Here is a 20,443-nt window from a genome sequence, read left to right on the forward strand (position 1 = left end):
ACTAGTGTCACAAAATTGCTAGGACAAAGTGGCTAGAAACACAACGAAAGTAGCAAAGGTGAACCAGAAAGTATTTCTCCCTGGGAGGCATTGATTTGAATGAATCATCTCCAGTAATCACCCATATACTTGAAGGCCTTAAGAGGAGTCAGTTCAGGCCAATGAGAGCTCCACTGATTTCCAGGGAGATGCTCCCACCTTCTGCTCTAAACACATGCACAGTCAGAGTTTAGTTTGCCCCCAGAAGAGCCAGCCACAGGAGTCTGAAGGCCTGTAGCTTGAGAACTTGCTTGAAGAAAGAGGACTCTTAAAAAGACACAAAACCCCTGAAGTTACAATCAAGAGAAACCTGCTAGGTGTGGATACTGCTTCACATTTCCAAAGGACTTTTTTTGCCTACATCCACCCAATCTGGGTCTTCTCTGTTGGAGAAACTATTGTTTCTGAATCAAGACATGAGGTTCATTATGAAAGGGGTCGAAGTATTTAGTATGGATAAGACCCACCGTATTTCAACTGAGGTTTCATGGTTCACATGAATCTACATTTAAGCCTAGAGCCACCCCTCCAGGGAGAAAAGGTGCGGCACGAATCAGTTACCACCAGCGGGGGAAGAAAGAACGGGTATGCCGCCATAACTCCGTCAATAACGCAGAACAGCCACGCCTATCATTTCAGTTGTGGGGTTTTTAAGCTGAAAGTGACATTGGAAGCCATCTCTTCAAACTCCTGAGTTTACAAATAGGGAAACTGAGCTTCTTCGAGATGAGGCAGATCCTTCAAGATCAGACCAGAGCCCCGGGGCTGTCACCCTCCTCCATTGCTCCTCCCAGTTCACCTCGCAGCCAGCCTTTGGCCATTACCTATTAGCTTTCCTATTTGACAAAAGTAACCTTGTCTACTTTCGTTTTTAAAAGAAAAGGGATACCCCCTTTTGGTTCTAGGTTCATGAATGCCACTTACTTTTTGTGGGCAGATCTTTTCTTCTCTGCTGCCTTTGTGGATTCCTGATATACTCAAGCCAAAGTCAGCACCCTCCGTGTGAGTATTACTGACAGGCTCCTGAAGAAAGAGGAAGACAGCAGGAAGTCGGCTGGGAAAGCAATTACACGTGCTGGGCGAAAACGCTTTTCCAGCACCCAGCATCACGCACTGGATATCAGTTCAGTAAATGGGAACCCAATGTGTCATTCGGTCACTTCTGTGCAGACCCACTGTCTGCCTGTGCCACGCGGGAAGGGCTGTCACCAGAAGCGACAGGCTTTGAGCAGCTTTTCCAGTGGAGAAAACCATTGTGCCTTAACACATCCCCACTCACACTGGCTTGTCTGTTCTCCGATGACCAGAGGTGTTTGAGGCCAGGGGCAGCTGAGTTTGGAGGCAGAACAGAGTCAACAGTCAACCACCTCCTATAGGCTTCTCCTGCCCCACCTCCAGCTCCCTTCCACCTGAGCCAGACTGCAGTGGCCAAAAGTGTACAACCTCTCAACTCCTGAGAGTGAGAGATTCCTTCTGACAACTGACTTTCATGAGGACTCCTTTCTCTCCTGCCAGGGATCTCTGACATCCATTCTTCCCATTCCTTTTCACGATCTCCATTGGTTCTCTTTCCACTGAAACCTGTTACGTGTATTCTGACCCAGAGGTTGTAGGTATGGATTCCCTGAGTTAGGAGCCATTGGCTTCCCCCGCCTGCTGGGCTCTCTCTTCTGCTGTCCACCCTGTTCCCAAGGTTGTCCAGGAGGGAGATCTGGAGTGGAGACCAACCATTTGTGCTTTGGAGAAACCCAGCCATTCCGGAGACTCTCCTTGACCTGGTCTTAGGAGTCCAGGAGTGTGCTTTGGGACAGGAAGACATGCCACCTAGAGCTACCTCAAGCAGGATGATTGAGCTTTGTAGCAACCAGCCCGCTGCTCTGACTGGACCCAGGGCTCACCCCTCAAGGCCTGTTTCCTAGTACTCCAATCAGGGGAGAGCTGGGGGAGGGAAGGAGACTTCCCACTCAAATTAAGAAACATTAGGAAGCCTAGAGATTTACCTGTGGTCTTAATTCAATATACTGGAAGAAAATCAGCAATTTAACAAAATCACACAAAAATGAATAAATGTGACTCTTTTCTCAGGGCTATTTCTCAGCCACCTGCAGTTTTACCGATGCCAAGCAAAGCTGTCCAGACCTGCTTAGGATGCTCCTTATGGACAGATTTGGCCTCCGCTGGCTTCCCCGCCATGGCTCTGGACCGAGGCCTCTGCTGACTAATCTTGGAAAGATTTTGACTATTGTCGCTCATCACCCTAGGGGAGGGAACAGAGACCTTGGAGGAAATTATTCAAACCACTTAATTTGAGGTAACTAAATAACTTGTGTAGCCCACTTAAAAAAGAGTTCTAGAAAGATACGAAGATGTGCCACAATGGACCCTTCCATCTACACTGTCCCGCCACCCTGGCCATCCTGGCTCTGACTTGCTCCACTCTACCCCTTGGGTTCCTCCAAGAGCAAGCTAGGGGTCCACCTCCTCCTGGAGGACCCCAAGCCCCTCTCTTTTCTCCCTTCAAGCCACCTGGCTCTAGCTCTTCCGCAGGTAGCTCAGTACCCCTAGGAACACATGGCTGCACAAGCATTTTCTAATGTTCCTTCCCATCTCCCTCAGAGTCGTATGCAGCCCAGGAGCCACTCTGTGGGGAGGAAGGACACCTAAGGATCTGCCTGCAGCTTTGATCCAGTGTGCTGGTTGTACTTAAAACACTTCTCCTCATGCTGTGTACAGCCAACATGGAGAGGGGCTCGCTTCGGCAGCATGTGTCCTAAAACATCGAAGGGACTTGTGGAAGCGCAGCAAACCTCACCTCATCTCTGTTGTCACAGATCTTCCTACTTGCCAAAAAGATTTTCACCAGATATCGTTTACCTAAGTTGAAACAAATTGATGGGGCTGGACGTCAGAGAGTGGCTACCTCTAGTGGAGATGGCATACATCGACTGGGAAGGGGGCCTGCTGGGGGCTGGGCTGGCGGCGCTTACAAGAGTATACGTACATTTGACTACATACGGGGTATAGGCATGAATCTAAAGGTAGACTAAAGTTTTTCACTAGGTCCTTGGAACGAGAAATTCAGTTTTGGAAAATTAGTAGATAGGAGATGACATCAGAGAGAGCCAAGACTGCTCAGGGGCAGAACATGAACTCCCACATCCGAACTTGTTTGGGTTTTTTCTGTTCCTTTGTCCTTCCATGTAAGACGTGTTTGCAGGAGTTTTGCTGGAAGGATTTCCCTCATGTTTAAGGGGTCTCAGAGCTACTTCTCCATTTCTTTCTGGAAAGGAGTTGTATCTAATATAAACACCTAGCCAGCGAGATCACTCATGCCAGTAATGCCACCCATGTCCACACGTGGTGACCCCACTGGGGTGGGTATCATAAGAGCTGGACAGCTGGCAGTTTCTCAGAGCATTGTTTCTCATCTGTAAACTAAGCATGCAAACGCCTGTCCCTCAGGCCTTTTGCTGGCACAAAAATGAAATGTCTATGAAATGAATACCAAACATTTTACAAGTGCAAACCCTTATGAATAGCATTAATTTAATGCAGTGAGGTCATATATATGCCTAACATCACTGCAGGCCTGGCAGGGAACAGGGAGTCTGTTTTCCCGCTTTGATTTCCCTTTGGAGGCAAGTGATTCACAGATCGGCTTTAACATAATCAGAGACAAGTGCTCAATGTGCAAAGCAGTACGATCCATTCCCAGTCAGCTCTAACGGCTGTAAAGTCCGTCCTGATGCAGGACCGGATCCACCCCGAGGTACCATTAGGTGCCTCTCCTGAGCGTGTCCTGTGGAATTCTACAGAGAAAGCTCAGTCCCTCTTCAGAGAGGGAAGACTGGTGCCATGTTGGTCGAGGGGCACCACCTCCCGTGGCTTCCGTTCTTCAAGCTAAACCTCTCCAGTTGCTCCAGTCATTCCTCAGGCTACCTGACCCCCAATTCATCCTCATCCTGGTCGCCTTTCCTTTGTCCACTGTCTTCTTATCAGAACAGAGTCGCCTCCTATTTTTGGGACACTGTATTTCTATCAGTGAGGCCCGACACCACATTAGCACATCACACTGTTGACTCACACTGCATCTGCTGTGAACTCAGATTTCTAGGTCTCTTGATTTTGTAACGGGGGAGCTACTTGTCATTAATCTCTGGTTAGAGCTTATTTCACTAAATTTCTTCTTGTTATGTTGGACCCAACTTTCAAATCATCAAGATTTTTTGGCATCCTAATTCTGTTTTCCATCACATTAAGCTATCTGCATTGAGCTACCTGCAAATCTGGGAACTGGGAGCTTGCTCTCTGGTGTGAAATGTAAGAATTAGGAAAAGGCACTTTCATTTGTTAATAGCCAGTCTCATGACACAACCTTTCATTTCAATAGCTATCTTCAATTACAAACTTGTAAACAAACAGCATTCATTACTTTCCTAATTATCCATCCTGACTTCAACCATTTTGCTGTCTGACCTTTATGCCTGCCACATACAAATATTTACTCAGAGATGAGCTCAGGACACCCAAGCTGTCGAGCTGCCTCCCTAAAGAGATGCAAAGTGCTCAAAAGACATTTGCTCCTAGAACATTCTTCTAGGTAAGGAATGCTGGGGATGTCCAGGCATCAATCTGGAACATCATCAGAACCCAAATGCGTGCCAAAGCTGGCCTCTTAAAATGCTCCTCACTCTCTTGGTTCAAAAGTAGTTATCGTTTGTTGTCAGAGCCTGACTAGCTTTATGGAAACTATAAATAAAAGGCTAATGCTTTGGTCAAAACAATAAAACTGTTCCTAAAGGATAGCATAAAACAAAGGTAGCCTCAGGCAGAGCCTTATTGAGAGTATTCTCATGAAGCATTCACAGTCACTCGCTACGTGTGGGGACCTCACTGTGTGTCAGACACTTGCTCCAAGCTTGTGAGTAGCAGAGCCAGGAATTGAACCTGGACCGTGCAGTCTCTGAGGTCCTTACTCTTCATAGTACATAGTGAATGCAGTTATCTGTGGTAAAACCAGGAGAGCCTGCAGACGTTGGCTCATGTCCTGGACGTCTGTAATGCATGGGGAACCCATGGCTGGGCCCACCAAGATCACATGATCACAGTCTGTAATTGCTGGTAGACAGATAGGGAACCGAGCTGAGAATCTTCTGGAAAGGGATCCCATAAATTCTTAGAGCTGGGTTGGTCGAGAGGAATTACCATTCACATTACCTTCTGGTCTTCCCTCCGCTTCTTTGTGGTAAGTTATATTCCGCTGTAGCAAAACAAATATTGGGAGGAAAAGGAAAGAATTGAATTTTTAAGAGACAGTGATTTTTCAGATATGTTTGCCCTTTCACACTATTCTCAAAATTTGGGCTATAGCCTCGTGGAGTCCAGGAGCTCTGAGATATTCTCATATAGAAAGAAATGAAACGACCAGCAGAGGGAAAGAATCCCATGTTTCCCAAGCATTTCTGCACAGAGAAAGAACCCAAAGCCCTTAGATATTAAATGAGTTGGAAACCATGAGCCTGGTGGCAACTTCGGTGTGGGCCAGCTTTACGGTTACTATTTCATTAAGTTCTCATGAACTTGGCACCATTTTGCTGTGGTCCACGGACACCAGGATGATTACATGAACACTTACAAATCGTACTCTGCCAGTTTACCTTAAAATAAAGACATTGTGTCTAATATCCCAGGAGAATATGGTTTGAGGCTAAATCAGAACCAGCAGTCTAGAAATTAGATCATGTCAATAATAGTCCTGGTGGCCCAGGAGTCGGTGCTTTTCTGCCAACACCCACACCAAGCAACCGGCCAAGGACAGGGAGCTGTGAACCCTGCCCTGGAAAGGAACTCAGATAAACATCCCTTCCAGCTCAGAGATGTGCCCCCGGCTATTTTTAATTGACATTCCTCTTGGTTTCCTGGTCCCCACATGAAATGTTAAAGTCTGTGGCTTAACAAGTGCCTTGCAAACAGGACAATGATCTCCCTTGGTTTATAATTACTTCCCCCACTTACAGACTTCCAAGTCAATGTTACTACAAGACATAGGGCCCTCATTTTAGATCTTTCCTCCAGCCAGCCTCCTTGACTGCTAACCTATACTGGGTCTTTGCATTATATTGATCATTATCTGGATTGATGGCTTTCAAAAGCATTTCATTATCTATACATGAGCTATTAGCTTCACCAATACTCATTTTCATGTTATTTTCAAGATAGATAATAGGTCTTCCTAACAATAACAACAAAAAGTCTTCTGTCATTTATCCTCTTCCAACAGCTCTTGGCCATTTTTAAAGAAATGAAAGTAGCATTGGTCTTCTAAAAAGCACCTGTGATACACTGGGGTTTTGCTTTCAGGTCCTAAAACACACACATTCCTCACACAAACACCAACACGACTGAAGGGACACCACTGCCTGGCCAGTCATGATTACATTATCTGTACAGGAGCTAACATAGGCTACCCAGTCTTTCTAGTCTGGTTTTTCAATGCAGGGTATGGGGAAGTAGCAACTCTCTGAGAATAAAATGAGGAAGAAAACACTAATCCTAAAGATGAGATAAAACCTTATTTCTAGAAAATCACCATGTACCTGTGTCTGATGCCTTTTTGACAATTTTGGGGTATTTCTGAAATTTTACAAAATAATAGCTCTCATATTCCATCAAAATAGTTTCAAGGTCAACGTTGTCACAGACTTCAAAGTGTCGTAACCTCAGTTTAGTTTCTTGCTCCAAAGCATTGGCTGCATCGATATATCTGGCCATTTCACAGAAGAAAAAAACAACAAAAACTAACTTTGAGTAAAAAGAATAAAGGCAAACAGGCATTACAAGTCCATAGAGACTCAATACAAATATTAAGCTTTATTAAGCAGTACATTAGATGAAAATTACAATGTATGAGGTTTGCCTATAGAAGAAGGAGCCCATGTATGTTGAGTATATCCAAGTAGAGTTTTTCAAAGCAGTTGCCTCTGGAGGCTACGTGCTTATTCTAATGATGTCACCACTATTCACAACATTTTTTGGGAAGTGCTTAGAAGTCAAATAAGTAAATCAACTAAGAAAATGTCCTGTGTTTTCTGGTTTCTAGCCAAAAAGGAGTATTTGCCCAATTCAATTACCTCTTTATTCACCAGCATTTGTTTTAGATAACATCTGGCAATTGTTAAACCCAAGTTAAAGCCAAGTGGCAAGATGTGGCATGATTGTGGCAACTGAAAAGTGTAGGTCATGAGTTCTAAAGGAAATTCCAGAATATGTTAATCAAATCATTGAGGAGATTGAGTATAAGACATCAGCTGCTGGGCTGTGTTATTTCTGGTCATTTTCCTTCAGGCACACGTCTACATCACCAGGTGAGTGTGGATGGAAACACCTTCACCCAGGTTCTTCGTTGTCATTTTTAACCTGTTTTGGTCTCAGCAACAAAAACAAATGCTCCGTCTCCAAATCCTCTGAAAGTGAAAAGACTTTCCAGGTCTTAATCTTAGTTCTTGCCTTCTTATTAAAACCAAAAACTCTCTTCTGAAAAAATGTGCAAATAGGCCCAAATCAGCATACAATTTCATCCAAGGACCTCAGATTAAGAATTCCTGCCACAGGACAGAGTTCTTTCTGTTTGATTCAAATCTGGGAAGGCAGAAGAAAGCTTTCTTTTATATAATGCTCTCTTCCTTTCACCAGATTCAGGTCAGTTGGAACACTGCACTTTCTTAAACAAAGTTGCTGTGATTATCTCCAGTGACCTTGCTAAGGTTTAAAGAAACTGCAAACATCAATTGGCTGTAGTCAGCCGCTATCCATATTGATGGCTCACCGGGCTTCCATACTATGTCTTAATCTCCATTTACAGAGAGAAAAGCTAACTGTGTCCTTCTATTTTAACTTTTGTTTAGTATAAAGTAATACATGCTCATTCAAGAAAAAACTAGAAAATACAGGTAAGTCAAAAGAAAATTCCACTACCTTTCCCTATCTTTCCAAACATTTTTAATGACTAAATACATATATACTTACATATATACACTTGTAAAGCTATATATATATACATATATCCACACACATATATTGTAAAGCATATATATGTGTTATATATATTATTTATATGTGTGTGTATGAGAACATATAGATTGCTGTAGTCTTTCCTCATATCACATTATATTGAACTCTTTCCAGGATTATGGGCTTTTGACATATATGAAAATTGTAAGAATAGACGATTGTAGGCCTCATATTTCCTAAACGAATTAATCGGGCAACAAAACTGCTTCTGTGTGTTCCGATTACATTGTCTGAGCTCGAATGAAATCTGAATTTGATAAGGTTGGCTGGAGGAGCCACTAGAGGTTCTCAGCCGACAGAGGGAAGGACAGGACGTCAGGAGGAGGAGTGAGCAGTAGTGAGCACGAGGCTGTGGGAGAGGGGCGGAGGCTGTCAGCAGGCGCTGAGGCCCGAAGAGCAGCATGTGCAGTCCTAGGCCGACCGGATCTGGGGTCCTCCCCTGTCTGACCTCACCTGTTCGCCCCCACACACCCCAACGTGGGTCTTTCTGTTCACCTAACTGTTCCACGTATGCCCCCTCCGTGCACGTGCCTGCAATGTCCTCACGCATCATGTCTGTCTGTCCTTCTTCTCCACATCTTTCTAGACCAGCTCACATTGCTCTACAAAGCTTTTTTCTAACTGTTTATTCCAATTCACTGTAATCTATCCTCTTGGTGAAGACAAACTCTTTTGCTAAAGACAGGTCTGCCTTTCTGACACTGATATGTCTTTAAAAATGCCTACAGTTTACTTTTCATCTTGACATCCACTCCTAAGTGCCTTTACCAGCAGGTCTCAGGAAAATGATCAACTCTAGTAGAATTTTCGGGAAGTCGAGATGCAAGGGGCCATCTCGTGGCAGAAAGGGGGAAATGCATGCTTTGTAAATCCACAGCAGCCTCAAAGGGATAAACGGACTTTTCTTTGTCTTTTCATTATCATGGTTCTCCTTTCTGATACAGTTTCTAGGCACAGTTGGCCCTTGGGGCCAGATCCCTTCGTTGTGGGTTGCTGTCCCGCACACTGAAGGATGGTTAGCAGTGTCCCAGACATTGCCAATGGTCCCCCAAGGGGCAAAATCACCCCACTTGAAAGTTCAAGCCCTAAGCCTGAACCCTAAATGTTTTCTTCCTGGCTGGAACCTGGAAAGGAAGGAGACTGGAAAGTAAATAGTGGATGAGCTCTCTTCCCCATGCAGCACATGGGCAGCCTGCACGTTTCCAGATCAGCTTGGTGGCCAAACTCAGGTGCAGAATTCTCCTCCCCTGCCGGTTATTGAATGGCATTGCCGGGAAAAGAGAGTGGAGCACAGGCCATCCAGTAAATGTGATACCTTTATTTTGAGGGAAGGAGAATTGAGGAATAAGAGTGTGATCTCTGTGTACATAGCCACAGATTCCCTGGGAATCTCATTTGATGGGCCTGAAACCTGAATGGGAAGGGGAAGGTATCTCATGAACTGGGTAGCTTTGTTAAAGTTTTCAAAATGCATAATGGGAATGATAATCTGTGTCAGCGAGGCCATAAAATTATGTGTGTAGGTTGTTGAAGGTGGGGGCAGGGATAGGCAGAGCACAAGGGATTTTTAGGGGCAAAGCTATTTGATGTGATACTACAAGGCTGAATACATGACATTATGCATTTGTCAAAACTCAGCCATACAACACAAGAGTAAACCCTGACGTGAACGACGGACGTTAGCTGCCAAGGATATATCAAGAGCGGGGGCGCCCGGGCAGCTCAGTCAGTTGAGCGTGCGGCTCTTGATTTCAACTCAGCTTACGATCCCAGGGTCATAGGACCGGGCCCTGCCTTGGGCCCCACAATGAGTGTGGAGCCTGCTTAAGATTCTCTCTCTCTCTCTCTCTCTCTCTCTCTGCACCTCTCCTCTGCTGGCACTCTCTCTCTCTCAAATAATATATATATGTTTATATATACATCTGCATACACACATGCACACACACAGATATGTATCAAGATGGTTCACCAACTGTAACACACACATCACACTACTGTAAGACGTTAGTAACATGGAGACTGGCTGGGGGGCGGGGTTCCCACTACATGGGAACTCTGAATACTTTTGGCTCAGTCTGTCTACAGATATAAAACTGCTCTAAAAAATGAATTCTATTAACTATGTTTATGAGTGTAAATCCAGAAAAGCGGAGGTCAGACATAGAGAGGAATCACGTCTGTAAATCTTTGTAACGGAACATACCCTTCTTGTGTCAAATAATGCAGAATCAAAATAAGAAGAGTTTTTCGTCGTGCTTCTGTCCTCCTCTCGCACTGTGAACAAAAAGGAAAATTTAGATGGGACAACAATGAGATGTAACACTCTTTTTAGAGCAATAAACCCTTGAAGGCAAATGCAACCTGTCAAAACCAAGAAGCATGACTTAAAGGCTGGAAGGCAGTTCGACGTCTCTAAGGATATGTAAAGTTATTTTCCATTGTTGTTTTCTTCTTAGAGCTGCCTTCTCGACTGTACACTGAAGGTACAATGATTTAAATTAGAATTGCGCTTTACTAGCCAACTTCTTTCCGCCAAGCTAATTGGCATTTTATTGCTCATAACGGCAAAGCAATGAGTATAGACGCTCCTGTTTGGGCCAGGTTAAGGAAAGGGGTGGTAAAGAGAGACTCATGTGCTAGAAATCAGCTCTTACATCACAGCTACTGCATCTTCCATTCACCCAGAGTCTCGCCCAGTTCCAGCACAAATGTGACCTTAAGTTCCAATAAGCCACCCAAGCTGGTGACTACACAGCCAAACATTTAGAATACCCACTGAGAGTGGCAGAGGCCAGAAAAAAGAAATAGCTGCCTAACAATGTTCTTATTCAAACTCCATGAACACATCCGACTTTGGCTCAGGTCACAATCTCGCTGTGAGTTCAAGTGCCACGTTGGGCTCCGTGCTGACAGCTCAGAGCCTGGAGCCTGCTTCAGATTCTGTGTCCCCCTCTCTCTCTGCCCCTCCTGGCTCAACCTCTGTCTCTGTATCTCTCTCAAAAATAAACATTAAAAGAAAATCAAACAGTATATTATAAATTATTTTTTTCTTACATTGCTTTTTTATTATGATGAAATATACGTAATGTAAAATTTACCATTTTAGCCACTTATAAGTACAGTTTAGTGGCATTAAGTACATTCATACTGGTGTGCAGCCATCACCGCCATCCATCTCCAGAACTTTCTTCTCTTTCCCAACTGAAACTCTGGAGTCATTAAACAGTAATGCCCTAACCCCATGCCCCTAAGCCCTGTGCCCACCATTCTACCATTCTACTTTCTGTCTCTATGAATTTGCCCTCACTACATACCTCATGTAAGTGGACTCACTCATACAGGATTTGTGTTTTTGTGTCTGGCTTATTTCACTTAGCATAATGTTGTCAGGATTCATCCATGTTGTAATATGTGTCCAGATTTTCTTCCTTTTTAAGGCTGAATAATATAGTACTATAAACTTTTATGATTCTATTTTTAAGTAATCTCTACCTCCAATGTGGGGCCCAACCTCACAACCCTGAGACTAAGACTTGCATGCTCTGCTGACTGAGCCAGCCAGGCGCCCCTATAAATTTTTAAAGAAAAACAATGGACTCTGCCCCATTCCACCACCCCACTCCCTCCTCCCTCCAGAGGCAACAATCTTAACTACTTTAGCTGTTTCTTCTGATATTTACCTCCATGTTTCTAAACACATCACTGTTTTGTGATATGCGAATATTAGGCATTAACTCTTCACACCCTGTCAAGGTAGACAAGAATCATGCTGTCATCCAACTTCTCACCCTCCCCTCCCCTTACACTTATATCAATATTCAGTGAGTACCTTATTATACCCATGTAAATAATGTTCACTGCTGAATCAGAAAGCACTTTCCCATTTCTGTACACCATTTTTTCTTAGAGTCAATAATTAATTGCCTCATTGTTTTTTAGCTTGGCCTCTTTTCGGTAGACGTATTACTAATTTTCAAACAGCAACATTCTAAAGCCTTCGCCTATCACTTTCTTCACCATCAATACTTCAGATAATGTGTCACATACACTTTTCTCCCCCCTCCAAGGAGTGCATTTTCCTTCGATGCAAAAGAAACGGGCTCAGAATGCACGACAGGGAAGAAACCTTAGAATTGCTCGATGCAGCTTCTGTTGCCTTAGCATGTGTGTATCTGGGTTGGGACCCAACCCGAGAGGTCTTACAGTTGGTCACAGAAACCCTTTGAAAACCACCACACAAAATGACATGATCTTGATCTTAAGATATTCAACACTGGCAGTTTTCGCTCATCTTTCTGAAGATGTTGACACAACTCTTGATAAAGACTGAAACTTTTCTAATTTATCATTTTTAGTAACTTTGACTTTGGTAGTCAAAATTGACTCCCCCACCCCCGTTTTTGTTTTGTTTTGTTTTGTTTTGTAATTGGATTTGACTTCCCTATAGTGCCATCTAGTGTATTAGGGGAAGCACTTCATGAAACTTAGGTTCGTTCCAAATTTATTTGCATAAAAGATGACACGCATGGCAAAATTCAGTCCAAATCAGGTTCGTAAAATAAAGATATAACCACATGTTAGACAAGCAGTGATAAGATCAATTGGATATGTTTCTAAATAGACAAATCCTCAGGTTCATGCTTGGGGTTTTGATTCAGAATTTTAAGAGTCTAGAAGGTACTGGGAGATCATTGCGTCTCAGGAACTGAGATCCAGATAAATTAAGGGATTTGCCCAAAGCCTGCAGAGTTGAGCTCAGAACCCAGTGCTCTTCCCTCCATCAATTCTGCCCGTTTTAACCCCCTCCTCTTAATCTTCGCTCCTACCCCTAGCCTTGACTACAGATAGAGAGAACCCGATATTTTTAATTTGCCAAAAACTGTGTGCCAGATTTGCTAAAAATCAAACAACTGTGGTTACCAGACAGCCTTTTTCAGCTGACCTCACACAGTAACACATGAGTGGTGTCTCTTACATTTCCTCAGACCTAAAATCCCCCAATTTTAGTGACCATCTCAGAGCAATTCCTGCCTAGAGCTCCTTCAAAAAGTCAGTCTCCCTGCTGCACCAGGAGTGTTGTGTCTCATAGGAGGATCGTACTTTTGAATTTCTGAATAGTCAGAATCCTGCTGTAAATGAGCTAATCCATATTGTGTGTATGTAAAGGTCTTTGAGAACAAGAGGATTGGAGCTAAAGAGCCAGGAAAGCCTTGCGCATTCTCAGAGGCACTTCAGGGGACACTGGCTAGTGCCCTTTCCGACCCGGCAGTGTTTTTACAAACTGTGAGGTGCTGTCCCAGTATTGGGGTCAGTGATTGGTGGGCCCTCAACAGCTTTGTTCGTATAATTCAGAGTCTCTCCATCCTTCACTCCGGAAGCACGCACTTCTTAATCTAAACGTGCACAGATGCACATGTTCTCTTATGAGAAGGACGCTGAGAAAAATTAGCTAAGGACTGTTTTGCTTCTGTTCCTCAATACTGCACACACCGTGCTGTGTTTGGATGACAGCTCTGGATTTGCTGAAGATGAGCGTCTAGGTAGAGCCAGAAAACTTATTAAGTGAACAGACACAGATCTTGGGAGGGATGTTTTTAAAGGGGGGTGGGAGGGAGCACCTGGCTGGCTCCGTTGCTGGAGCATGTGACTCGATCTTAGGGTCATGAGTTCAAGCCCAACACTGGGCATAGAGCTCACTAATAAAGAGGGAAAAAATCAAAGGGGATGGGCGGGCTGGGGAGGATGGAGGAATGAGGTTGGGTAACAGTTAATGGCTATAGAGCTTCTTTTTGGGGAAGTGAAGATGTTCTGAAATTACCGTGGTGATGCTTGTATGTACACCTCTGTAAAAACACTTGGGGTGAGCTTTATGGTGTGTGAATTATATCTCCAATAAGGCTGTTTTAAAATGCTGCCCCCCCCAAAAATGGAGAGAGGTAGAGGAAAAAAGGCCAAAATGAGTGTAAATAATTTGAGTAACTTTTTTACCCTGATTCATAAAACAAATGGTCTGACTGAAAATAGAAATCCTTTCATGCAACATTTTGAAGTGATTCAAAATGAAAATGGTGGGGAGAAGGAGCTGCTTCTCACCCGCATCGCTGGGAGAGCCTGCGCCCCACTCTGACGGCAGACCCGGGCCGCGGGGGACGCGGCCACCATGCGCGCTCCTTTCCTTGCTCCGGTGACTCAAGCGATTGCGAGCGGGCGAGCCCAGCACGAGTACAGGGCAGATGTCCTGGGCAGAAAACACAAAACCATCCGGACAGATATTTCCTTTGACTATCTACTTTTTCTTTTTGGTTTTGTCATCATGGGCCATATACATAAAAGTTGAGGAAACTACCCTAGGGGAGCCTGGGTGGCTCAGTGGGTTAAGCATCCCACTTCAGGTCAGGTCATGATCTCATGGTTTGTGAGTTCGAGCCCTGCGTCAGGATCTGGGCTGACAGCTCCTCAGCTTGGAGCCTGCTTCAGATTCTGTGTCTCCCCCTCTCTCTGTCCCTCCCTCTCTCTCTCTGTCCCTCCACTGCTCACTCTCTGTCTCTCAAAAATAAATAAACATTGAAAAAAATTCAAATTATTAAAAACAAAGTTGAAGAAGCCAACTTAAATATTGTTAATATTTCTACAGTTCATTGGACTAAAATAAGCCTTGTTCAGTAAAAAACAAATCTTTCTTTTTTTTTTAAGAGAGTGTATGTGCATGTGTGTGAGTGGGGGAGAGGGAGAGTGAGAGCCAGAGCGAAAGCGAACAAGCAAGACAGAGAGAGAGAGAGAGAGAGAGAGAGAGAATCTTAAACAGGCTCCATGCCCAGCCTGGAGCCCAACATGGGGTTCAATCCCATGGCCCAGGAATCATCACCAGAGCTGAAATCAAGAGTGTGAAGCTCAACTGACTGAGCCACCCAGGCGCCCCTCAAATTTCTTTAAATGCAGAAATTAAAAAAAAAAATTATGCAGATAATATCCAGACTCGGCAAGCTCTGAAAGAATACACTCTCAGATACGACTGAGGAAATGTAAACTAGTACAAACATTTTACAGAGCAAATTGGCAAAATCTATCAAAATGAAAAATGCACAGACTCGTTGACCCAGCAATTTCACTCCTAGCAATTTCCACCATAGAAGATCAATTATATTATATTATAGAAATAGTCCATGTATGCACAGTGATTAATGTTCAAGGATGTTTAATACAGCATTATTTGTGTCCACAAAAAAATAGCAATAGGCTATAAATGTCCATTAGTGGTTAAATAAGTCATGGAGCAAGCTCACTATGGAATGCAAGGCACCAGTGAGAAGAATGAGATGGATCTATTTACACTGATGAGGAGAGATTCTGAACACATCGTATTTTCTCTCCACCCACTCACTGCTCCCCGTACTAAATATCGTGTTACTCAGGGAAAGAGGGCTTGAAACACAAGCTTGAATTAAATTTGATAAACACTTCAAATAGTTTAAAAATAAATGATTCTTGGAGCCCCTGGGTGGCTCAATCGGTTAAGTATCTGACTCCTAGTTTGGGCTCAGGTCGTGATCTCATAGTTCGCAAGTTCAAGCCCCACGTTGGGTTCTGTGCTGACAGTGCAGAGACTGCTTGGGACTTTCTCTCCCTCTTCCTCTCCCTCTGCCCCTCCCCTGCTCGCTCTCTCTCTCTCAAAATAAATAAACTTTAAAAAAATTTAATAAAATAAAAAATACAAAAAGAATTCTCTTCCATCTGCTTTTTTTAATTTCTCATGTAATAGTTCAGAATATCATATCACACATATCAACATATCTTTGTGCAACTTTTTAAAATTTTATGAAAATGGGATAATTTTGTTTACATTGTTGGGCATCTTGCCTTTTCCCGCCACTTAATAATGTGTCTTGTGAATCGTCCCTGCATATGTAAATCTACCTTATTCTAAGACTTACTGTAAAGTGAAAAGTCACATACACTCCCACAATCCTTCACTCATAGAAGAAGTAAGAAATAAACCCCAGATATGTAATTACCTCGGGGCACAGGACTGAGATGGGGACACAGCAACTTAAGTGTCAATCCACATGAATTGTTTAAATGTAATGCGTTGGCAAGTAAAAAGGAAACAAAACCTCAACCTGGGGTCAACTATTCACAGATTAGAAAATTTCTAGGCCAAAGAATGACATCCACCACCTTGGCAGATAACCACTCTGACATCGGGTTCCCTGCCCAGCCTTGGTAGGTATGGGGTGCAGGGCGGTGTTCTCTTTCACTGGGAGGGGAAGATCCAAAAAAGTCACCCAAGGCACCTCCTCCTCCACACCACGCTTCCCACCCCCATGACCCACCTCCCTCACTTCACCTCACATACACAGCCGCCGAGAAACCTAGAAATCGTATTGTCCGCCATCCATCATCCAGCGGTAGAGCCTTGGGTTTCACAGCCACCCTGACAAAACTGGAGCTGGAGGATTTGTCAGAATTATTTCCCTTAGATTCCCTGGAGGGTTATTGGGAAAGTGAACCCACTGACCTGTGAACTCACAGGAAATCAGAGGAGCTGGGGGACAAAGGTCTAATGCCTGAGAGGGAGGCACTGTTGGACCCTAGGCTGATCCCGGCCATGTTGGCCAAATTCTTCAGAGAAGCTTGTCCAGCGGTCTGATTTCATTCCTGGAAAATGGTAGCCGTCCCAACGCTAGTCAAGAGTATTTCTGGGGGAATCTGGCCAGAATCACAAAGTTTGGCAAATAGTCCTGATGTCTGTGGCAGATGATGGGGACTGAAGGACACCCTTTGCTTCAGTGACTTAGACTTCTGTTTGGTAATGAAGCTGCTTCAAAAAGAGCTTTCCTACTATGCAGATTGTGAAACAGCTTGTACTTCAGGGCTCTGGGCCTTGAAATAATGCTTTGACTTTTTCTTTGAAACAAGTTCGATGGGAATTCAGAATTTAGTAAGAGTAGAGGAAAAGCATAAGAAAATACTATTCGAATACCCAATGCTCAGTTTAAGATGTGCTATGACTTGAAACACAGAATGTGGTCTTATAAATTTGTTAATTAAAAGTGTAAAGTTTACCAGATCTGTAACATCTTTATACTCCAGCCGTTCAAATTAGCATGGAAAGTGGTCTTCTGAATGAAAGAACTAAGAATGGACCATCAACAAATGGTCAATTTAAACTGTAAAAGATGGTGTGCCCCTGAAATGGACACAATTAGATGCTCAATTAATTTCTGTCTACCAAAGAAAGGAGGACCAGAAGTGAACATCGAACTGAGGTATCTCATTTGTCTCTGCTTCAATGATCTGGCTGTTTTCTTCTTCCTTCATTTCCTTTGTGGGCAATTGTGCAACAAAAATGCCTCCATTATCAGTTTCAAAATTGAATCCTATGATACTGTAGCCTGAGGAAAAGGAAGCATTGAATATCATCCCTAGTTTTAGACCCAGAAGATATTTAGGAAATGTTAGTGTATATACACCACATGCAACATTAGTGCTTTTAATTTCTTTTTTACGGGTGCAATGGAGATTAATTTGCATGAGCTCGTTTCAATTTCTGTAATAAGATCCAAATTTTGCATTAAGCTTTCCATCTCAAAAACAAACAGTTAAAAAGGACACATTTCTTTCAAACGTTTTTAGTGTCGTTCTATGTTACAGTCCCTGTATCTGATACTTCACTTAAAAGCTTGAATATATACTCAGGTTCTAATTTGTTTTTTGTTTGTTTCCTGATTATCTCCTGTTTCTACCAGGAAACTTGCTAAGTTTCCAACACTGTACAACTTGAAAAAGCACTAGGACTACCAAAAGAGTGTCTCCGGACCCAAGGAAGGCATCTGTTGTATTCAATACAAAGCCAGACCTGGTCAGCCATGCTTGGAAACAGTGTTACATGAGAAGAGGCATTTGTTATTAATCCTGAGTAGGAACTGGTGATGGAATTTGGGATTTCAGAGAAGTATAAAGTCTCCTGAAAGGAGACTTTCCATACCATGCCTTTGTTATTCAACACTGAACCAGATTATGGAATTGGGATATTTGTGTTCTTTTCAAAAGCTCATGCTCACACAGGCTACTTTCTGTTTGCAACAGAGCCACACGGTGGGGAGGTCAGACTGCGGGTCACAGTAAGGCGCTATCAGTCCCCTGACACGTGCGATCCGAAGTTCTCAGTATCACCTATGAGGTAAATTAAAGGATTTCATGTAAATCCATCAAGACTTTAGAACCAACTTCTCATTCATCAGGGATGGAGCCTCAGGTGAGATCTCCAGGAAGCAGTCAAACAAATCTAGAAGGGGAGATGTTCTACAGAACAATTCTCGTGGTTTCTCGAACAAGTCAGCGCTGTTGCAAAGAAAAAAGAAGTAGAGAAGGTAGAAGTGGGGGCTGTGGTAATGCAAAGAAACTTAAGGGCTATGACAACAAGATACAATGCGTGACCTTGGAGAGAACTAGTTGGTTAAAGAACAGTACTTACTACATGATTTCATTTTGATAAAACATGTGTGTGCACAGGTATCTGTATATGCATGGGAAAGGATCTGGAGGGGGGCATGGATAGACACCAAGGTTCACCTTTGGTTCTTTAGTGTCTCTGAGTTGTGGGAATGTGGTGTTTTTATTTTATGTATTCTCTTAGTTACGTATCATTTCTTAACCTTGATTTATGATTATGGAAGTAATCATGCAATATTAGAACTGCCAATTGATACTAATGAGAATACTGAAAACAATAAAAACTGTCAGGAATTCTTAAATCAAATAAATTCTAAGACTTGGGATATCTTTAAAACCTAGAATGATGGGGAAAATCTATACTACTATATAAATAAAATGGCATATGTAATGTTAAGACAACTGGAAAGAAGTGAAGGAAAAGTTGAATAATACCTTCCAACAAACACCCATAGAATTGTTCAAGAGATTAAAAAAATTAAATATAAGGGCACCTGGGTGGCTTGGTCGGTTAAGCGTCCAACTTTGGCTCAGGTCACGATCTCACGGTTTGTGAGACAGACTTCCCAAGGAGACCAGAATCTCCTGCTTTGTGGAAACGTTCGGACGCTCACTCCTGTAGGTTTCAAACGGTGCACCTGAGAACCTACGTGTCACAGCCACTGCCTCCCCACCTGGAGAATACTCCAGAATTCCGAAGATGTGAAGCCTCGATTTTACTGAAGATTTTAAGATCAATTATAGTTTTGTCAAGTAGCCCCTCTGTAAACAATAAGACATTGTGTTTTAATCAAGTAGTATCCTCATATTGTTCATGCATACATGCATACATAAAACTACTTGGCATGGGATTATTATTTTTTTTAATCTCAGAGTAAATAAGGCCTTCTTGGACACAAACCCAGAAACCATTAATTTAAAAACTGATAAACTGGGGCGCCTGGGTGGCTCAGTCGGTTAAGCAGCGGACTTCAGCTCAGGTCATGATCTCACAGCTGGTGGGTTCTAGCCCCTCATCCGGCTCTGTGCTGACAGCTCAGAGCCCCAAGCCTACATCAGATTCTGTGTCTCCCTCTCTCTCTGACCCTTCCCTGCTCACACTCTGTGTCTTTCTCTCCCTCAAAAATAAAAATAAATGTTAAAAATTTTTTTAAAAGTAAAAAAAAAACCCTGATAAAATTAGCTACATAAAAATTTTAGAAATCAAAAACAAGGTCAAAAGACAGCAATCTGAGAAAGTACCTACACTTTTTTTAACATTCAAAGGCCAACTTCCTTTATATATAATACGCACTCCCAAGTCAGCGGGAAAAAAAGACCACAATTTACTATAAAAAAGAGCAAAACATAGGAAAAGATGGTCCACTGAAAAGGAAACACAAATGACTCTTAATTTTATGAAAAGGTGTTGCTCAATCTTATAAAAATGAAAATGAAAAACATAATGTGATACAAAATTTCACCCATTAGATGAGTAAAGTTCAACAGAACAGCCTGCTGTGGTAGAACAAATGACCCCGCATTACCAGTAGACGTATAAATCGGTACCACTTTTACTGGAGTTGATAGGCAAAATGCTGAAAGCATATTCTTTGGTACAGCATATCACTTCCAGAATGAGAGACCGAATATGTAAACGGATAATGGTCAGACCCACATGAGATCAGGAAGCCAAACCATAACCTCGGCAGCAAGCCGTCCAGGAAACTAAATCTCAGCCTCTTGTAGCACTTGGCCCAGATCAGTCAGGATTCGGTCAACAACTGCCAGCCTCAATTTCTGCCCCCAGCTTCGAAATCAGGACCGAGCAGAGAAAGCCAAATATGCTGTCCAAACCAGGCACATAAAGCTTCCGGATAGCCTGCCCCCAACTTTCCCCAAC

At 43.1% G+C, this 20,443-nt stretch overlaps 1 protein-coding gene across 1 annotated transcript in view; it reads right to left on the bottom strand.

Annotated features, from left to right (window-relative positions):
• Window positions 1-20,443, bottom strand: part of KATNAL2 (katanin catalytic subunit A1 like 2) — a 61,908-nt gene that overhangs the window by 31,488 nt on the left and 9,977 nt on the right. Inside the window, exons 2-6 of the mRNA XM_029922205.1 lie at window positions 10,313-10,383; window positions 6,636-6,802; window positions 5,257-5,299; window positions 2,179-2,296; window positions 964-1,062 (exon numbers count right to left, since the gene is read on the bottom strand). Of these exons, the coding sequence (XP_029778065.1) occupies window positions 964-1,062; window positions 2,179-2,296; window positions 5,257-5,299; window positions 6,636-6,802; window positions 10,313-10,383 (498 nt within the window). The remainder of the gene's footprint in view (window positions 1-963; window positions 1,063-2,178; window positions 2,297-5,256; window positions 5,300-6,635; window positions 6,803-10,312; window positions 10,384-20,443) is intronic.

Source organism: Suricata suricatta, chromosome 14 (genome assembly GCF_006229205.1).
Source record: "Suricata suricatta isolate VVHF042 chromosome 14, meerkat_22Aug2017_6uvM2_HiC, whole genome shotgun sequence".
In the NCBI taxonomy this organism is placed as follows: domain Eukaryota; kingdom Metazoa; phylum Chordata; class Mammalia; order Carnivora; family Herpestidae; genus Suricata; species Suricata suricatta.